The 22,787-nt window shown below is 38.4% G+C and overlaps 1 protein-coding gene across 6 annotated transcripts in view; it reads right to left on the bottom strand.

Annotated features, from left to right (window-relative positions):
* The window catches only part of SGIP1 (SH3GL interacting endocytic adaptor 1), a 235,658-nt gene that overhangs the window by 39,580 nt on the left and 173,291 nt on the right, over positions 1–22,787 (bottom strand). For all 6 annotated transcript variants that reach the window (XM_061184056.1, XM_061184061.1, XM_061184058.1 and 3 more), the window contains one exon: positions 22,010–22,136. In XM_061184056.1, the coding sequence (XP_061040039.1) occupies positions 22,010–22,136 (127 nt within the window). The remainder of the gene's footprint in view (positions 1–22,009; positions 22,137–22,787) is intronic.

Below are 22,787 nucleotides of genomic sequence, written 5' to 3' on the forward strand. Positions count from 1 at the left end.
CTGAAAAAAACAATACTTCATGCATGTGAGCATATAATGAAATAGACACTGTAATATAATGTTGATGGAAGTAAAAGTTGGTATAACCTTTCTAGAAAACTGCTTGGCAGCCTTTAAAAGTGTCAAAAATTTAACCCATAATTCCAATTTTAAGGATCTATTCTAAGAAAATGTCTTAAGGCCAAAGAATTATGTGCGAAGATGTTCATGGCATGTGGGAGAACTTGAAGCAATTTAAATGCCTAACAACTGAAGTGAAATAAATCACAATTCATGAAAGAATGAAATGCTATGCAGATATTAAAAGGTTTTCAGTAATTAAAAATGGAGCTAAAAACAATCACATATCACATTTTACCTACTAGATTGGAAAAGATGAGAAATACTGACATAACTCAGTGTTGATAAGTGCATGGAAAAAATGTTAATCATAATGCTGGTATAAATTTTTGGATGGACATTTGGCAATATGTAGTATTATTTTAGATGTGCATACCCTTTAACACAGTGATTCCAGTTTTAGCAGTTTATCTTTTGGAAAAATTCACACAAGTACGTGAGGACATAGGTTTAAGGCTGCTCATTGCACCATTTTACACAATAGCAAAAAAAAAAAAAAAAGGAAAAAACCAACCTAAATATCCATTAATAAAAGAAAGGTACATGCATACAATATAATACTATGGAACCATTAACATGATTATATAGATGTATATGTATATAATGCACACACATATATATCCCAAACACTCCATATCATAAATTGAAATGGCTACTATTGAATGCAGGTTATAGAGCAGAGTCTATCTTCTATTTGCATAAAATCGTACATACTTCCTTGATTGTTAAGAAACATACTTTTGAAAACATGAAAATATTAAAATTTCTGAAATTGAGATGCATCTTGTAATCAATGTCAAAAGAAAACTGGCAGCTGCTAACAGAACATGTTCCAGAGTTGTCTTTGCTTGTACTTGTGGTAATGTAACCTTGATTAGAAGTGATCACCTCACCTAGAGGTCCCCTCAGTTGAGTTGAGTTATTTGAATTGACAGCCTCTCATGTGATTAAATTTGGACCCTTATTTTCCCTTAAGTTTTTTTTTTTAAAGATTCCATCTGATGCAGTAATAAAGTGAAAAGTTATTTGTACACAGAAGATAAACTGTCACACACCAACTTATGCAACGGCAGGCAGGAGAAACTGCCAGATTCTTTGAAATGTAAACCAAGGAATTTCGAAAGATGGGACAAGTAGGTTATGACTGAATTATGCATCATGAAAGAATATATAACTCAGGTGCTAAAACTGTATCTGTCAACAACTTCTGGCTGACTTTCAAGAAAGTTACCTTTTGGCAATTTATAAATAAACTTAGGAATACGAATGCAGACAAAACCTTGGAATTTTTGATGTGCCCCCAAATGAAACCATCAACATCAAAGAGAATAAAAAGGTCAAGATTATGAACATGCTGTATAAAAAGCATCAAGTCACTGTGATATTAAATATAACTGCTGATGGCCAGAGTGACTTAGGTGTATTTTTAATTCTGAAATTGAAATAAGTGTAGATTCAATTTCTGATGGTTATACTGAAGATAGTGGCTTGCAATTTGTCTGTTATTGTTAGTTAGGAAAAAAATGATTTTATACTTTTAATGAAGTTTATTTTGCACCTGAAATGTTGTTAAACCAATGGAGCACATCCCAATGGATGGCTTTTTGGAATCAAGTAAATGCAGCATGCACACACACGCACACACACGTGTGATTTCAGCGTTGTATTTACTCTTTTTTTTTCAGTTCCAGGATCTTTTTTCTTTAATTTTATTGAGGTACAATTGAGAAATAAAATTGTAAGATATATAATGTGTACGTGTGATGATTTGATCTACATATACATTATGGGAGGATTCCTCCCATCTAGTTAATTCACACATCCATCACCTCACATATTTTTCTCCCTTCCTTCCTCCCTTCCTTCCTTCCTTCCTTCCTTCCTTCCTTCCCTTCCTTTTCTTCTTTCCTTCTTTATTTCTTTTGTGAGAACATTTAAGTTCTACTCTCTTAGCAAATTTCAATTGTACCAATACAATACAGTGCCATCAACTATAGTCACTACATTATACGTTAGATCCTCAGACCTTATTCATCTTATAGTTGAAAATTTGTACCCTTTTACCAGCCTCTCCGTATTTCCCCCACATCCAGCCCCTGGCAACCACTTTTCTACTCTCTGTTTCTATGAGTCTGACTTTTTCTTTTCTAGATTCCACATATAAGTGATACCATGTAGTATTTGTCTTCCTCAAGATCCATCCACGTTGTTGCAAATAGCAGGATTTCCTTCTTTCTCTGTATTTACTCTTTTATCTATACTTCTCCATATTGTTTGAAGTTTTAAAAAGTAATGTGCTTACATCAATTTCACAATCAGAATAAAACAATGAGCTATTTTCAAATACAGTTTAATGGCATGGGGGACATTACCATACGTTAAAGTAAGAGAATGCACACTTATATACTGTATGAAAATATAAACTACACACACACACACACACACACAGTCACCTACACAAGGAAAATCTTAGAAATAAAATACACCAAAACAATGGTTATCTATGGTTATTAGATTATAGATTATTTCATTTTTTATAGCTTTCTGTTTTTCTAAATTTTATATAATGAGCATGATTAGGGATAGCGTGGCAAAAAATATTATAAATAGAAGATGTGGTACATATATACAATGGAGTATTACTCAGCCATTAAAAAGAATGAAATAATGCCATTTGCAGCAACATGGATGGACCTGGAGATTATCATGCTCAGTGAAGTAAGTCAGACAGAAAGACAAATATCATTTGATATCGCTTATATGCAGAATCTAAAAAAAAGGATACAAATGAACTTATTTACAAAACAGAAACAGATTCATAGGCTTAGATAACAAACTTATGGTTACGGGGAGGGGAAGTGGGGGAGGGATAGATTGGGAGTTTGGGATTGACATGTACACACTGCTATGTTTAAAATAGATAGCCAACAAGGACCTACTGTATAGCACAGGGAACTCTACTCAGTACTCTGTAATAACCTATGGGAAAAGAATTTGAAAAAGAATAGATACATGTACATGTATTGATATAAGTGAATCACTTTGCTGTACACATGAAACTAACACAACAGTGTTAATCAACTATACTCCAATATAACATAAAAATTAAAAAAGAAAGAAACTGAGAGTTATACTAGGATCTTAAATAACTCTGAAGTTTCTACATTTCTCCTTTATTTCTTGAATGGTTTCTGTTCTTACAGTCAAAAAGTAGATGCCGGTAATCTTGAATTTTATGATATTTGATATTTATGAATGGAGAGGCATAAAGAATGCTGTCGGTCCTAGTCTGACTGCCTGAAAGCCTGCTATTTGAGCCACCAGTTTCATGGGGAGTGGGCTGTGAGCAGAGTCCAAAAAAGGCAAAATCTAGGAAAGGAGTAATCAACATTAAGTAACTCATTCTTCCCCTTCCTGGACTCACCCTTTACAATGATGACTGCAACTCCTGAAAGTCAGCAAAACATCTTTGAAAAATTAACCTCACCCTTGCCCCTTTGTGATACTTCTCCAGAAAAACCTTTCGCGTTTTACAAAGGCATAGTTCAATGAGTCTCTAAATCAAATCTTGAAGTAATGTTGCAGTTACTCTGAATATAGGACTGAGCAACACAATTTTAAGTCGCACACACCATCTGTGTGAATATGTGCCAGCAGGAAAAGAAGCCCCAAGGCCATATTTACTAATATCCTGGTGACTCAGTACAGCAGAGCCAGCAGAAAAGGAACACGTCCATGAAAATTCCTGTCTGCTGAAATTCTACACTCTAGCAGAGATTATTGCCACATACATGTTGCAAAATAGTTGAAGATACAAAAGGGTTAAAATCCTAAGGGCAATGACTTATCTTAATGCCTTATCTTGATGACCCCAAATCAATCTTTGATTTAATAAATAAAGCAATGAATGTAAAATTCTTAGCACATATTAAGTATTCATTAATGTTAATTATTATTTTAAGAAATGATTACATTTGTATAGTACTTTATAGTTTACAAAGGCCTTTCACAAGTAATTGACTAAAGTCTATTAGGAGTATGTTTGATATTGATGAAATATATTCATTCCACATACATAAAAGGGCTTAGAAATGGGAGATTCTCCCGAGTCTTGACATCACCTCTTTGAATCCCTTTTTCATTCACTGTGTCAGCTCTCCTCTCTCTAGGGGGTAATCAAAGGTCCTTTTCTCTGTCTGGGGGAGTCAGTCAGGAGTACAATGCATGGGCTGTCTCCATCTGTGGACAGCTCTTCTTAGAAGACACATAATAAAAAACCATTGTACAAACTAGTATGTGTAAAATAAGTTACAGGGATATATTGTACAACACAAGGAATATAGCTAACATTTTATAATAACTTTAAATGGAGTATAACCTTTAGAAATTGTGAATCACTATATTTCACACCTGTAACATATAATATTGTACATCAACCATACTTCAGTTAAAAAAAAGCTATGCATGATGAAGGCTCACAACTATGCAAAGGTAAAATAGATCCCTCCGGTGACTCTCAGCTTCTCCATTCTTTTCTCAGGAAGTTTGAAGTTACTTGTCAAATTTGCAATACCTTGAAATACCTTGATTTACAAATTCCTTAATAAAAGAAGTGATAACAGATTTTCTTCCAACATCTCCCATCAGCATGAACACAGCATCCCGAGGAGTGTATCACCAGGCAGATCATTAGCCTCAGCAAGGCAGCTTTAATGATTGGCTCTGGTGGAGGCTGGCGGTAAGAGGTGAGTGTACAGCAGGAGGAGGCCTCCTGCTTCCACGTGATTCTCCCGCTCATAAGCAGCCAGAAAAGATGGCCCGTTGTCCCTGCTGACAAAGAGCGGGGGGCCATGTAGCAGCTCACAGCAGATTGAGTTGCCAGATGCTTTATGTGGAAGAAGACTAGAATGCAACAACCCGACCTTCTTCAGAGCAGGCAATAACTAAACAAAGCAGTCCAGGGATATGGGAAGTTGGACAACAGTGGTAATAGCTAATCATTATTGAGCACTTTGCATGCAGTGACCTCATACTTGACTATTTAGTCTTTACTACAACCACTACAACCCTATGAAATAGGTTACTATTTCCTAGTAATACCATAACTATTCCAATTTCCAGAGAAGAAAACCAAGACTTAGGTTAAGTAGCTTCCCTAAAGTCACATCATGCTTAGACTATAATTTAGACCCCGAAGGCTAATTCCAAAGCCAATGTACACGCATACACACACACACACACACACACACACACTTTCTCCCTCTCTCTAAATATATATATATTCCATATATTTTTCTCTATCTATATATGTGTGAGTGCATGCATGTGTGTACACTGAGAGTAAACTAATATAAATTAAATGGGGACTCTTTTTCTATTTCTAATATCTAGGATAATACCCAATATGCCTTTAGATTAACACTTATATATTATGTAAGATTTTTATTAGAACTCTAACTCAGCAACATTTTATCTTTCTTTAAAGCGGACTCTGTGTAGACTTAAAAGTCATGCCTGTCTCTTTTCTGGAAGCTCTCCCTAACTTCTAGGCCAGGTTGTCTTTCTGCTGGGTGCCTCCCAAAACACCCTATCTCCTGAATTATAACCATCTCTGCACGTTATTGTAACAACTTGTTTAATGTCTTTTCTTGTTCCCGACTGTAACCCCAGTATCTTTCATAGTGCTGAGCACGTAGTAGAGACTCAGTAATTACTTGCTGACTGAATGAATACAGCCACAACAATATTTGTCCTTATAGCAATATTATCAAGGCCGTGTTCTACAAGTTTGTTCATTGTTTTCCCTATCAGATACCTACCTATTGTAGAATTAGTAAACATGGTAAACCTTAGCATTTTAATCAATTTTGTGCACATACATGTAAACATATGAAGACAGTCCTAATTCCTGCTAGAACATATTAACTGTGAGCATGTCTAGACACATTGCAGCTACTATGAGGAGTACTTTAGAAACTCTGCAATATCATAACAAGCAACTAATTGCTCCTTTTGAACACGACTTATATAAGTTTACCGTGGGGATAGGCAGGGAACTTTAAAATTTATTGCAAGAGTGCCTACTTCATGGAAAAAGAAAAATGAAGTGCCCTATTAAAAGAAACAATTTTCTTTCTATTTATAAGCCAAGAAATACAAAATTTATTACTCAATTATTTGTAAGGTTTATACAAGTCATTACGCTTTTGTTTGATGTACCCAACAAATATTAAAGATTCCTTCAGTCTCAAATGATGTTCAGTCTTGAGTGTTCACGTCTGTGGGTCAGGAGGAAGAGATAGAAGCTTCCAAGACAGATGAGAAGGACACACGCCCAAGAGAGGACGAAAGGCGTGGACAGGCAGCGGTCAGGGCAAGGAGGCAGGATGTCACCTCTACGCTAACTTGTATTTGCAATAATGGCCTTCTAGAAGCTGGTACCCTCCTTCTAGGCTTGGTGTCTGCAACTTTCCCATCTGTTACTTAGGTGAACGGTCATACTCAGAGTGCAGCCGGGTGAGCAGGTTAGGCGCTCTCCCCTGAACACGAACGACTGAGAGACAACAGATGAGCAAAAGATCTAGGCACTTAATATACACCACAAAAACCTGTCCATTAAATATCCTGCATTCAAAATTAACCATTAATACTTGTGTGGCTATTTAAAGAAAAGATACAATGGAGCAAGTTCCAGGCTACAATGCATTCCTTTTCCCATATGGCTCCTGATACAGGCTTGCCCCAAGGCTAAACCCGTACCTCCCTGGATTCAGCCCTCACCTCTAAGCAAATAACTCCCACGTTTCCACAGTCTGTTTACTCCTGGACTCATACTATATAGATGGTGTGCAGGACTTCAAAGCTGAGACGACTCCAAAGAAACTCATTCTTTCTGACCAAATCTAGTGCTCTTGGAGTCTCCTTTCTCCTGGTTTACAACAGTACCCTTCTCCCTGTGTCTCAGAATGGAAGTGTTCACTTATTTTCCACAACCTACTAGATGTCAGATGTTTCTGCACCAATGGTGTTTTTCAAAGCTCTCCGTGAAAACGGTACCGTTGGTGCTTTCCTACTTCTCCCGAACTGCTTCAGTAAATCCCCAAATTTCTCTGTGCCTCTAATCCTAAAAGTCAAAGATGATCCTACCACTTTCTTTCTCCAAAATTTCTCAAAGTTCCACCTTGCCTAAAGATTGTAATCAAATTCCTTCTCTCAGTATTAAAAGCCTTTTGGAATATGATCTCTACTTACTTTTCAAGATCATTTCTTAAAACATTCCTGGCCTCTCCCAGTGTTTACTGAATATAACGTGGATATCATTCCTGGGTATAACGTGGATATCACTCACCCTAACGCCTTTGCTCAAGTCATTCTTCAAACTGGAACAATCTTAGGTGTCTGAAGTCCTCCTTGTCCCTTACTGTTCAGTCAGGTCAAAGTCCCTGTGTCTCTCAAAAGCTTTCCCAGATTCTTCCCAGTTAAAAAAATCTATCCATTACTCATACATTTCCAGCGTGTTTTTAAAATTCTATTATGACATTCACTACAGTATGCCTTTTATAGAAAGTCCTAACTCTTCCATTTCTCGTGAATTCCTACAAGGCAGAAGCCATATTGTTTTACCTCCATAACTCCTTCACAGGGGCTGATAGCTAAGAGCAGCTCAGGGAATGCTTGTTAACCACTGAAAGAAGAAATACAAGAATGAACAGTCTTTAGCTTTTCTATTCTATTCATTACTAACCCTAGTTCCCTTTTCCCGATCTAGGGAACTATTTAACTTATGCTTCAGGTTTTGAAATTGTCTACACATAACAACTCTTCTTTGTGGGGCTTAAGGTTTTGTGCTGTTCTTATTTGTTCTTCATTTGGTAACCCCAATCAGATGAGAAACACTACGATTTAATCTACTTTTGCACCCAGACAAGTGTGACTGGAACTCAGGGTTCATTTCCTTTGTTGAGGAATAAAAGGCTTCAATGTTGAGCAAAGCAAAGGCGGTCCAACATTTACATATTTTTAAATTATTGAATTATCTTCATTTTCTTTTGCATGAGGGACACATTCAGAAACAACTGTGTATTTTGGACTATATTAGAAGAAAATATACCATCAGTGAGTCTGATGGGGGTAGGAAAGGAAGCTCCTGGCCTTAGTCACTACCAGAGACCAAAGAGGTCACTTTAGAGACCAGGAAAATACCAGAAGTAAACAAATGCTTCTTAGCTACAGAACCTTCTTGGCCCCTTCCCTTAATTCTCCTCATTCAGTTTGAATGAAAATTCAAAGTATGAAAAATAAAAACATTTCAGAGCTACGAGTAATAAAAAGACATGGAGGAATCTTAAATTCGTATTATTAAGTGAAAGAAGCCAATCTGAAAAAAGCTACACCTTGTATAATTCCAACTATATGAGATTCTGGAAAAAGAAAAACTAGGGAACCAGTAAAAAGATCAGTGCTTGCCAGGGATTGGGAGACTGGGAAAGAATGAATAAGCAGAGCACAGAGGACTAGGGCAGTGAAAAAACTATGTAGGATATCGTAAGTATAGATACACGTCATTACACATTTGTCCAAACCAATAGAATATAAAACACCAAGAGTGAACCCTAATGTAAACTATGGACTTTAGGTGACTACCCTGTGTCAATGTAGGTTCATCAATTGTAACAAATGTCCCACTCAGATGAGGAAGGTTGTGCATGTGTGAGGGCAGGGGGTGAATGGGAAATCTCTGTACCTTCCCCTCAGTTTTACTTTGAACCTAAAACTGCTCTAAAACATAAAGTCTAAAAAAAACCAAAACCAAACCAAAAAGCCTTTCATATTGTGTAGTATGTTAGTAAACCAAACACACAAACACACACACAAAAACTATGCTAACTTGATTTTCCTACCAGGTGGTTATTATACCTTCCACTTTAAAAATTACAAAACAGAAACTCAGAGACATTAAATTCTCAAGATCACATAGTTATTGAGTGGCACAGCGAAGATCTGAATATTATAGTGGTTAGGAGCATTTATAACATAACACTAACTCCCTCTGAACCGATTTACCCACTGACTAGCTGTGTTTTTTTGGGGAAGTAACCTGAATTCTCAGAGCCTCTGTTTACTCATCTGTAAAGTGTGAATAGAAATAGTGCCCACTTCACACAGTTGCTGTGTGGATTACATGAGTTTGTGGCCAGGGAGTAATTAGCAGAAGGTGAGAGCCATGGTAAGGGTTTATTGGTGATATTGCATCAGCAGTATTGGTATAAGCAGCAGTACTCTGGATATGTCGAATCCAAATAAAATCATCTTTTCACTAAAGGGTACCCTTTGCTTGGTGACTTGGGATAGAAGCTGCCACCTACTCTTAAGCTTTCCCACAAGTATTTAATTGGATAGAATTCTGATATGAATTCTGTACATTCATGTCATCCATAGCAACCCATTCATAATTTGGCCTGGACATCAGGGCTAAAACAGGAAGCATTTTGCTGACTACGATGTTAAGAAACACGTATTTGGTCTTTGTCCCAGTTCCTGGCACAGAACTCCTCAAACCCTTGTGATTTCTTGAGTGAGAGGGTTAGTGGGGGGTTTTGGGTTATTCATAAAAAGTCTCTTTCAACCATACCTGAGTTCATACTAATGAGGTGACTCTTGGAGGATGGGGGCTGGTTGGTTAAAGGATTGAACTTTCTGTTCCATCTCCCAACCTCTGGAAGAGGAGAGAGCCTGGACATTGACTTAATCACCAGTAGTCAATGGTTCACGCAACTGTGCCTACATAATGAGCCTCCCCCTTAAACCCCCTAAACAATGAGGTTTGGAGAGCGTCCGGGTTGGTGAACACATTAAGGTACTGACAGGGCGGCACACCCAGAGAGGGCATGGGAGCTCCGTGCCCCTACCCCCATACCTCATCCTAGTCATTTCTTTCATTTGCCTGCGCCGTATCCTCTAGAATAAATGGGTAATAGAAAGTAAAGCTCTTTCCTGAGTTCTGTGAGCTGTGCTAGCAAGTTATCGAACCCCAGGAGGTGGCTGTGGAGAGCCCTCAATTTATAGGTGGTCAATCAGAAGTACAGGTGACTTGTGGGACTTGTGACTGGCGTGTAAAGCGAGGGGGCAGGCTTGTGGGACTGAGCTGTGGGGTGTGCCTAACTCCAGGTCGTTAGTGTCAGAATTGTTTAGTGTGAAGGGCAACACCCCACATGTTTGGTGTCAGGAGTGAGTAGAATAAAGAGAGAGGCTTCTCTTATACTGACTTTCTTGTCTATCTCCAGCATGACAGTCATACACAAAACATGTGAGCCAAGGCACCTGCCTCAAAGAACAGGAACAAGTGAAATATCAGCACGTTGGTCAATCCCAGAGATTTTCAGAACCAGGTCACTAATTTCTTGTGAAGAGGTTGAGTGAATTCTGAAACCCTCAGCAGATCTGCCTGGTAGAACATTTTGCAGGTTCAGCTCCACTTGAATCTTCTTCACAGGTTTAGTCTATTTTAAAAACTGCGACCGGGCTTCCCTGGTGGCGCAGTGGTTGAGAGTCTGCCTGCCAATGCAGGGGACACGGGTTCGAGCCCTGGTCTGGGAGGATCCCACATGCCGCGGAGCAACTGGGCCTGTGAGCCACAGCTGCTGAGCCTGCGCGTCTGGAGCCTGTGCTCCGCAACGGGAGAGGCCGCGATGGTGGGAGGCCCGCGCACCGCGATGAGGAGTGGCCCCCGCTTGCCACAACTAGAAGAGAGCCCTCGCACAGAAGCGAAGACCCAACACAGCCATGAATCAATAAATAAATAAATAAATTAAAAAAAAAAAAAAAACTGCGACCTTCAGTTATGAATAGAAAGGACTTTGCATTTTATACTGACAATGTACTTTGCATATAAAAATTCAGAATAGCTAGGGAGTGCGATTTTAATATTTTTAATGAAGACAGTCTTGTATCACTGCTTTTTATGTTTCTATATTGTTTCCCCAACTTAGTTGTACTTAACACTGTGATTTGCAGAGTTGGGTCCTCGATAACTTTACTGCATTATTGATTGAAAAGGGCCTACAGTGGGGTAGGGACAATTAGTGGACACTTCCCACTTGAAGAATATTGTGAATTTAGCAAAACAGCTGCTTGCCAGCGAATTGGTTATGCCTTTCAATTTCTCTTTCTTTAGTGACTCTCAGATGAATGAATTACTATCCTTTTGCTCATATGTGAAAAATTTGACCTGTTTGCTTCTTACAGGATGCTATTACTATTGTCAGGGCGAAGAAAGTTGAGTGGTCCATGACTATGATTATGTCTTACCAATTTTTAAGCAGGGATATTTAATAACCTACTGAAGGAGGTCAGAAGTTAAAAATATCCAAGTGTTACTTTTTTCACATAGACTACATAATTCCAAAGAGGAAAATGTAGATCCCACTGTATAGAAACATACTTTTCCTCTGCGGGGTCTAACCTGGATGAAGAAGAAAACTTGAATGTAGGCTTGGCTAGTGGACTGAACAAGAGTGGGGTGGACATGAGACTAGAGGTTTCAACAAGGTCAAAGATAAGGTGTAGTCAGGGGACCAGGAAGCTGGAAGGTTAGGAGAGTTGGAAAAACCTGCCAGCATCACCTATCTCAAGGGGCTGTTGCGAAGGCTGAATGAGATCATGGACGCGGAGCAGAGCATCAGCCTCGGTCTCCAGCTAGGAGCCTGGTTTCAATCCCTACTCTGCCTCTTCTTGGCTGAGTGATCCTGCAAAAGTGACTTATGTTAGCTGAATCTGAATTGCTTCATCAGTGAGTTGTGTAGATGAAATGAGATAGTAGATGAAATGTACTTTTCGCATAGTAAGAACTCAGGTGTTAGTTATTATTATTCATTACTTTTATTACCTCAGGTCCTCTTCTTTATGTATTTTCACCCCCAATATGTTCCATTCTCCTTCCCTATTTTATTTTTTTTCTGTAGAACTTACGCTGTAAATTTTACTTGTTTATCTTTTTATTTTTGATTCTCCACATTAAAATGTAAACTCCATGGCGACAGGGAATTTTTCCTGTTTTGTTCCCTACAGGGGAGTGCCTAGGACAGTGCCAGCACACAGTAGGACTCAATAAATATTTGTTGAATGAAAGAATCATTGTATAGGAGTATAGGAAGGGGGACACATGGTTAGTTCTGAAATAGCCGAAATGACACTTGTCAGTAGGGACCATTTCCAAGATGTGGCCAGAGGTGTGGGTTAATGAGCGGAGGGAAAGTTTATTGGAACTGAAGAAGTCAAGAGGCCCTGGAGCGAGGGTGTTGGGTGGATCATCCGCATCGAATCTATGACACAAAATGAAGCTAGGGAGTGAGGTGGAGAAGAGGGTGAAAAGGGGCTGCCAGCATCCCTAAGCCTAGAGATGAATGCAGAGGAATGCTCCGTAGTCAGTGGTGGACAGCCGTAAGTAAAAGGTAGAATGAGCAGACGGCTGCTTTTCACTACGGGGAGTGGGAGTTGGAAGTAGCAATGGGGAGTTGGGAGAACTCGTAGTCCCATGACATAGGGCCCACAGAAGACTGAGGAACTTTCCGTGGAGAGAGCTAGAGGAGAAGAGATGGCCCCTGGAGAGAGCTGGGATGCAGTTAAGGAAACAGGTGGGCGAGTCTGGCAGAGAGCCTGGGAATGCAGAGAAGGGTGTTGCTAAGGACATGACCAAAGGTTGGTGGGAGCGAGACTAGTAAACGGGAGCACGGAGCTGTCTCAAGAGGAGAGTGCAAGTGGCTGTATGCACAGAGGAGAGGTGACACTCAAGAATGTATGGTTGGAGGTCGTCTTTTTTTCCATTACCAGATACAAGATGATTTTGTAGTTAAATAAGTTAAACAAAGAGAGGGACAGCACATTTCTGGAAACATCTTGATGTTCGAATGCTCTACAGAATTATTCAAATATCTAACAGTCACATCTACTTGTTATGGAAATATCTTTCCCTTCCTTCCATCTCAGAAGAATACTTGATAGTTTCAGTTGGATATACTCCTGGATGAATGAATTTAAACAGTTACCACCTTTCGTAACCTTCATCATTGTTTTTCAGCTCAACTTAAATAGGTTAAAATTTCAGTGAATTTTTTTAAAATGAAATTGTTTATAAACGTAAACCACTAAGACAAGCTTTGGAACTCTTGTGAGTTAGAACTATCATCTAATGCTTTTCTATCTCTCTTGTTAAGTTAAATTTGGAGGTGTGAAGCATCTCAAGTTATCTCCAAATAAGTTCATAAGGCAATGTTCATTAGTGAGTTGGTTGATTGGTCAGTGACTCAAACACTCACTGGGTAACCACAATGCCTAGAGCACGGTAAGAACAAAGCAATGGATAAGACAGGCTAAGGTTTTGAACATGATAGAAACACTATTTAGATGCCAACGAATAATAATTTCAAAGCTATTTAGAACAAGTGAATATTTTGAGCTGGGAATCTTTCTTCCTCTTCTGCATTCCCTGAATAAAGAATTGAAGATAATGATAATTAACATTAATAATAACAAATGTGGGTAAAGCCAGAGTGCCCTAGAAGAATATACTAAAAGTGCTGCTCAATAAAACATGTTGAATGACAGTCTTTTGGGAGTTTAAAATTTGGGTAGGGGCACTATTCTCAAGGCAATTTAACATGTCACTGTTTCTATGCCATTTTATCATCACAGCAGAAAATTTAAAAATCATTCCAGGTTGCACGAGCTAAAACTACCTGAGACTAATGTACATAAATGATGAAAACAAACTTTTCCATTCTTAAAACGTAGCCATCCTTGTGTCATTTTTAGTTCCGGGGGTAAGGTGTCATTTTTAGTTTCTCTTAAGTCTTCTCTTGAAGTTCATTGTAACGTATTTTCATCTGCATGAGCGTTGCTTGATGAGAAGACTAGGGACACGTTTATGAAACGGCTGCTCCTATAGTCCCTTAAGAAGCCTTGCCTATACTTTCCAGCCTTGAGCAAAGTCCAAGATGAAGCTAACACAGAACTAGAGATTCCAATTAATTTCTATTCAACCTCTTTCTTGTATGACTTCTCTTGGCTCAAATTGAGATGCTTAAGGAATTTGGATCTTACTAATTAAAATGGCAATGTTACCAACTTTAGATACCCCAAAATCTACTAACAAATATTTTCTTTTCCTAAAAAGAAAAAAAGGGGTTCACATTGTTATTCCATATGTTTATTAATACTTATATTTGGTTGATGATGTGGGTTTTAAAAACAAACCAACCAACAACCAAAAGTTCTCTTTAGATTGGTATCTTCAGAAAAAGTCTACCTCTCTCTGTTTAAAGAAATCCAAACCAAAACACAAGCAAACCAACCAACAGATACTCTAAAGCCAAAACAAACCACACAAACAAAAAATTATGAAATATATTTTTTGGAGCCCCAGATGTTACTTGAAGGTTGCCGGTAGCATATGGCTTAATTTCCTGGTTAAAGCAGGGTAAGCTACAACTTCTACTGTGCCCAGACTGAACCAGAGAAAGGGCTTTTATGTGTGCAGGTATTGGCTATAAGTCAGGATCACCAAACTATTCAACCGTAGCTTCTGCTTTGAGATGTGCTGATCAGTAAAAAGACACCTGGGCACTTTTTAATTCCATCTGATTCGAAGAGAAAGTTTAGCCGGTCATAAGTTTGTGGATTTTGCATCTTGGTTATCACAAAATTAATGGCCCGAGGCAATGAAGGTTTCCAACATCATGCGGAAAATATGCATCTTCCCCTAAAGACTGCCTATTCACCTGTTCTCTGCCTGACCCAGGACAGACATCAAGTATTTGGGAAGCTTTAAATCAGACAATATTTCCTGCTGCTACCCAAGCTACTCCAAGCTAAGGACTTCCATCTCTGGGACCCATCTTACAAGGAAAAGTCACTGTTAGGAGAAAAAAGCCACACCACAAAAACTACTTCAAAATCTGTATCAGTCATTCTGATTTTTTACAATTGTGCTAAAACACACACTTAAGTTAAGAAAGTTCTTTTTGTTGTCATGAAATATAAAACGTTCAATATTTAGGTCCAATTCTAGAGTAGAATATTTTTTGGCCAACTTTTTATCCCAAGATAAACTTAGCTATTTAAAATCGTAGAAAGCAGAGGCTTAAGTGATAAATATGTGTAAGATAGTCCATTAATTAAGTTGAACTACTTAATTTTTCCTATACAATAGTTTAAACAGGGCATTTTATCAAATGCCTGGTTTGTTAAAATGATTTAGAATTTAAATATAAAACAGAAGAATGCTAATCCTTAATACAGAATATAACAAATTATCCAACATTGAGGTTAGATATCTGACATTATATTTGCGTATATTTTCTTTCATCTTCTAAAATGGCAAGTCCAGTGGTAGCTGTCCATTTTATTAGTCATTCCAGTTTCAATTTCCATTTCAGAAGATGTAAATAAAACTTACTAAAATACTTTTTTTCTTTTCCTCACTTTTCTGACCTCCCATGCAGCATTCCTTGTCATAAGAATATTTACACATTTACATTTTACGATAATGGATGTTGTATCTGAAATATTAATTATCCAAAGCAAAGTTAAATGCCAATTCCAACCAAAAATGTCCTTATATTTGTTGCATTGCATTTGCAAAAGAGTTAGGAAAGAGCCCTGGTTGACAGAGTTAAGTTCCTTCCCCAAAAAAGGTGTTTGTTTTTTTTCAATTTAACACAGTTAATTAAGTAACCAATATTAACTGCAAATTAGCTTTAATTTTTTAATATGAAAAAATTGAAGATCCCATACACACCAAATTCATGGAATATTGTCTTTAGTATTTAATATTTTTGAAGTAGCCATAGCATTTTTATATAGAAAGTGAGAGCAGGTCTTTTGAAGAGAACTGGGATTTAAAAATGCGAATGGGGAAAAAGCATGAGGGGAGGATAAATTAGAATCTGGTATGCTATGTACTACTTACCTTCAAAAGTCAAATAAAACTTTCCTCTGTCAAACCAAACGAGGGAAGGCTGTTCATTCTCTGTATGGCCAGGAGTTGAAGCGGGATGGGAAAGGTTAAGGAGAGGGAGAGAGAAGGACACAGTATGAGTTACAGAGCAGGTCATTAATCTCACTAGGGGGGGAGGGCAGAGGCACTGCATGCCGGTTAGTATGCAGGAAAAAGGGAGGGCTGGCAATCTATTATTATTATTATTTTGTTTTCAGTTCGGGAAACAGAAAGCAAAAGCAAAGCTATGGAGGCCTAAAGGGATGGGCACGTGTTGCTGGTAGCTTGGTACTCGGTGCTGGTGCGCATGGGGCAGTAGTCTTCCTGGCCATGCAGGGGCGTCAGCATATTTTAACTGCACTAGTTTGGCCAAACTGTCATTCAGCAATTGCTGTATTTATTTCATCTTCAATGTCATCCCCTTCTATGTTTTCAAAAAGATAAACTCGGAGTTATAGGTTATATAAAACTTAGCTGAGGTTTTCAATGACAACAGCATTGCATATCAATTGAAAGTTCATGGAAGATGTCATATATCTTCCATCCCCTCCCCTGGAATCACCTTAGGCATCCAGACACAAAACACCCTTTACCAACGTACCAAAGAAAAGACAAGATTACTAACGGTGCTCTACTATATTTTTAATTAAAAAGCCGTCACTGGACACGTAATTCTGAGCAGTTAAATTATTCCTCCTTTTGTAAATTCACAAAGCAATAGCATCTCACCTTTTTTGAACCTTTTCACTGAGAAACTGTCATGCAGCCTGCTGCTTTATAATATGTTCACTTAAAAAACATTTCAGTGGCATGAGTTCCATGATGAACGGTAAATAGATGGTGCATCTGATTGGCACTGGACACTCATGAGGTGAGGAGCACGTCCATGAAGTTTAGCATTCAGATGGCATAATGGCTTGGATTTTTAAAGTCTAGCTATCTAGAGATCACTCGGCTAGCACCATACCTGCAGGCGTTTCACAGCGCCTTTCAAACGAGGGCAGTTTGTCATAAAAAACATCATCTTCTGACACTACGAACCAAAGAAATATAAAGGAATGGAAAACAAAAACACAAATACAAATCTCAAATGAAATCAAGCAACACACTTTACTGATCGAAACACAGGAATGATTTTAATGGAAAAAGGAAACAAAACCTAAGACACTGAGATGATGGAAAGGGTATAAAAAAGTGATGTGCTTATTTCATGACGAGCCTAGGAGAAGAAATGGAAATCTAAAAAATGCCAGATTTTAGCATCTGTGAATTCACTGAAGTCAGTTCCATGGAAGAAATCACACCCCCGCCTTTTCAGGGAGTTGTTAAAAGCACTATCATTAATAATTGACTTGCGCAGGTGTATTTCACTCAGACACAATTCTCAAGTGGCTGGACATATATCCATCAACAGAACCTCCGGGCAGAGCGCTGACAGATCAATGGGATCACCCAGCATGCACCTTCCTCCCCATGGGGAAAGAGGAAGCTTTTAATGAGACCATAAAAATGCAACAGTATGAATCTGAGGTCCCTGAATGAAGTATCCCATTTCAACTTCATCAATATCCAAATTCAATTTGCCTTGCACCTGTACTTGGTAGTTATGGATTGTTAATTTTGAACAGCATTATTGTAATTCCATCTTTGGCTATGGTATCAGGCATGGCCAAATGTCTTTGTAAACTGGTCACAACAGTTGCTCTGAATCCCAACCGTTCTGGATCTCTGTACACGGTCTCCCTCCTCACCAACAAATAAATGTAGACAATTGGAGTTTTATTCTATGTGATTTAGATCAATCAATGCCACACGTCTGAAGGGTATTATTATAACTTTAATAGAAAATTGAATAAATTCTGTACAAAGACTGGTAAGGGAGAATCTTCCTTAGAACGTAGGGAAGTAAGATAAGGAAATGGATGAGGGTAGTAAAATTATTTCAAAAACTATGCTTCTTGGAAGATATTCTACTAGCTTGCCTCCTTAGACTTAGTGAATAAGGCAGGGAAACTATTTCTTTGTCAATTCTTAAGGCTCTAGGATAGCACCTGTCAATCAGTTTTTAATATACATGTGGCTTCCTTGGTGGCTAGAATAAGCAAATGCAACTCCTATAATATCTGTAGGAGAGGAACAAGAACTGGCCCTAAGAAGGATGCCCCATAATATCTCCAGAAAATAGGACACAAAAAACTTACATTGGCAGTAACTGGATGTAACAGTGCCTTTTCATACCTATTAGTGGGGAATGGTGGAGAATATTCCTTTCTTTTGAAGAACTAATTTTCTGTTTACAATCTCCTTAAAATGAGGAGCCTCCAATACTGTCATTTGTTCTTTGAGCAGAAGTTACAAAAGAATGGTTCGTAAGGGTTGAACAGCATGGCTATCATTTTTTATTGTGGTTGTGGACATTGAGCGCTTAGAAGAAAACATACTAAATAAATCAGAGAACTTAAAAAATGGGTGGTTGCATAGCTCTGTGCTTAATTTAAATAAGGCCAACACTCAAATCAAGTACAGGAGAAAAATTTCCTTAAGAACTAACCATGGAAATTGCCTCAGATTGATCTGAGATGGGGAAGTCAGTACTGGAGGCAAGCTTTTCCGAAAAAAATAAATAAATAAAAGGCAGAAGGAAAAAAATACTAAAGTGTGAGAATTTAAAATTGGGCTCAAGAATATCCACCTCCAAAGGTCTTTCTTCTTGTTCAGAATAATTGATGTTAATATAGATATATTTTTTAAAAAGCTTATCTGAGTCAGAATTGCCACCCAGCTTAGACAGACAAAGACTTGGAGGAAATATTTTAAGTTTTAAATGCTACGGTTAATATCCCTGTACTGAATACAAATCACTTTTGCTCAAAGATCTACACCAAAGTCCATCTGATGCTTCCTTTGGTGCCCGTAAATGATTACCTTTCATTCATTACAGATTCCTGGGATGTTAAAGATGTAATTTAAAAATGCATAATTAACAGTGAAGGAATATAATTCATAGTGAATTTAACAATGAAGAAAAATTGTCTTCATGGTGATCTTTTTGCATTGGGGTACCAAAGGAAGGTTTTGCAAACATCGAAAAAAATGACTATCACCTATAGAAATAAGAAACAAATAATAAATTGGATATATACAATTAGAGATAACTCCCTGTTTATCTCTATCTCTAAATGTCTAGGAATTTGTTTCTTACAATAGAATAACTTTAAACACTTTCTTTATTCACATAATATTAATAGGATTCTTCCCCCCAAATCAAATAGTGAAGGTCCTGTGAGCTTTGTTCAGTACAAAAGGAGTTTATTGTATTTCGTTGATTCTACTATGTGTACTTTTTAACCTCTCTGGAATTGGGATGGGTCTTAAAATCAATACGATAAGAAAGTATTGCACCTTACCTCAACTGGCAGCTTTCTCCGCCCTTTCTCAGTCATATAGAATATAATAGTGCATCTTCTAATTGAAGGTAACTTACATTCAGTGACATACAGTTGCAAAGGGACTCTTCATTATTTGAATGTGACAATGCACAGAAAGTCCTGTTTTCAGTTGTGGCATCAGATTTACTACTTTATAATCACAGGTCTCATGAAAAAGATTTTACGCCCAAAGTCTGGCAGGAGCGAATTCTTATTTGAATTGTTGTGTAGGAAGATCAGACATGCTCTTAAAAATTTAATCCTTGAATTACATTAAACTTTGCAATAAGCAAGTACAAATAATAAGCATCCAGTTTCTGCCACACATGTCCCAATTTTGGCACAAGTGTCACAGGAAATGTCAGAAAAGTATCTTGGTGGAGGGAGGGAAATATTGAGCCATCGATGTCAGGAATTTGCTGTTGAAATTCTATCTCCCCCAAGCCATCTGATTACATTAAGTTGATGTTCCAAGGCAGTCATGAACAGTCAGCACCTTAGTGCTGAACAGCCAAAGCACATCCTCTCCAAAAAGAGATAAACAACGCTACACAAGGTGCTGCTGGGTGGTCGTTGACAATGTATTTACTTCAGAGAGAAACGGCTGTCAGGTGACCCACAACAGCAGGAAATAAAGAACAAGAGAGTGAGGAAGATGAAAACCAAACAAAAATAACAGACCCAAACAGATAAAGTCAGAATGCTCCTCAGCAATGAAGCAATGTGACCAGCCTCTCAGGTGGCTTTTTTCTCTTTTTAGCCCCTCTGTGGTTCATCTTAAAAGAATGCATACTAGCTGTGTTAAGAATCAGAGTCACTGACCAGGATTTGAGATTTCTGCAGCAGGGAGCATGAGAACACATGGTACAAAACATGGTCACAGGTCAAATGCTCTGTGTGTGCAATTTTCTCTATGAATCTCAATGAGTTGAAGGAATTGGTTAGATGGTCATCTGAGGTCACTTGAGGTCTGCTTTCTGAGTGACAGTTTATTATCCTTACTTTCCTTTCTGAACCACCAAGAAAATCACAGAGAGTGAGTGGAACAAATGACCTTGAGGAAAAAACAACAGAAAAACAACAGAGCAGGAGTGGGGGAAATGGCTGTACCAATCAAGAGTATTAAAGAGAGTTCAAAAATAAGGTAGGAGGTTACAGAAAAAACAAAACAAAACAGCAACAACAACAAAACCCAGAGAGAAACTAGCTAACAGGCATCTAAAATTAGGGAGCCCTGAATTGCCCCAGCTGATGATGCAGATAAAGAACAGACATGGTTATATAAATGATGTTAAATATCTGTCTGTTAACGAATCATATGAAATTGGATAGCTGGCTATATTTTCACCAAATTTGAAGAATTCTTTGGGGCTGATCTGATTAAAAATGTAGAGCACGTGATATGGTCGAAATTCTCTTTGGGGGCCTAAGAGGCACACCTTAACTTATTTCCCTGGGAAAAGAGGGATTTCTTCTCCAGAAGAGCTTCAGGCTTTGATCAAATTACTCCTCACATGGGCAACTCTGTAGTGTGCTCTTTTTTGGCAAGTAGCAGCAGGAATTTATTTAGCTTTGGTTAATGATTCTCCCAAGCAATGCAGCATGAGCCAGCTGGTTTATAATATGGGAGACTTGGAGGGCATTCAGACAATAAAGGAAGACAATGGGAAAAAATGGAATGGGAAAGCCCAGGTCAGAGATACCATGCAAACACGAGAGAGGCAGCAGGAGCTATGGAAGGTGGGTAAAGAGGTGTAGACAGAGACCGGCCTTGGGAAGAGGGAAGATGCTCCAGGCAAAAAGAGGCATTTAAACCTGGGAAAACCATCCAGCTGAGCAGCCATTCTCAACTCTTCACTTTCATCACACCATAAGGAAAGAGGCACAAAGGCATTTACTGAAAATGCCAGCAATGACTTATTTCTTGGGGAAAATTGACCGCACATCACTGAAAAGCACTACAAAAAATGTCGAAAAGTTTTCTCACGTCCCACAGTGCCCATGTTTATACCATCTGTCAACATAAGGAGAACCAAAGTGATGAAGAAATGAAAGCTTCAAGAAAATAAAAGTTCTAAATTTTGTGATTTCTGATGGGTTACACGGTTGGAATTTAAAAAAACATTCCCCCCTCAATGGAGACTATTTTCATTATAAGAAATAATATCTAAATTATAAGACCTTATTTGACGATTTCTTCTTTACTTTTATGAATAGCTCTGCATGGAAATAGCATAAGAGAATTCCTGCAAAACACAGGTGTTCACATTCTTTTATTTGCTTATTTGCTTTCTTAAAGCACTTTGCCTTCTTTGCTGAGAAGGTGCTTTTAAAAGAAGAGTCAGATGATAGTAGCAAAACACACAGCAAAACAATTTTGATCAGAAACATAGGGCGTTAGGGTTTTCAGATCATAAATAATAGGCAGTCAAAACCACAAACAGATTAGAAGAGAGGAGATCATTTTTACCAACTGTCGGGGTGGTGGCTGCACTCAAGGAATTGGTGGACGATATTGAAGAAGTGCTCTCAGCCCGGGCTAGGGGTGCTATCGGAGGAGGGCTGGAAGAATGGATGGGAGGGCTGAAAGGTCGGGGCTGCAGGGAGAAGAAAAGAAATGGAAAGTTAGATTCACAGGTCTGCCCTCCATATTTTTAGCGTCTCCCGGCCCCAGATATGACAACTCGGGTTCTTAAAAGAGAAAAGGTGGCACCATTTTTACACTGAAATTGATTATATCTGTACAGGAGCTTGTGGATGGAGCTAGAGGAACCATCAACTGTGATGCGCTACACTCAACAGGAACATCACATTTAGAGAAGCTGAGGTCTGGGGTGTGGTCGGTGATGTTTCAGGAGGATGGCCTCTTATGCCCCCAGGGACTAAGCAAGTACCATAATGTGAGAGCTTATACCCATTGAACGATATTTGAATACAGAATACTGTCCTGTGCTAGCTAAACCAGATCTCAGGGACATCACCAGTCTGTGACTCCTGTGTGCAGATACCAGAGACATTTACCTCTGCCAGAAGTCTCTTAATTGTTCACACAGAATGTTTCCCACCCCTCAGCCTTAAAACATGATGCAGGAAATGTCCAGAAAAAACTCATTGGGTCATACCACCCTCCTTTATATTCACATAGTGTGCCTACCACCAGTAACTTCTCTGTAGACTGGGGACAGAAATCAGGACTTGCCCTCCCTTGGAATCTTCCAAAATCAGATAAATATGGTGAAAGGAAACAC

The sequence above is a fragment of the Eubalaena glacialis genome, chromosome 3, assembly GCF_028564815.1.
Source record: "Eubalaena glacialis isolate mEubGla1 chromosome 3, mEubGla1.1.hap2.+ XY, whole genome shotgun sequence".
Lineage (NCBI taxonomy): Eukaryota > Metazoa > Chordata > Mammalia > Artiodactyla > Balaenidae > Eubalaena > Eubalaena glacialis.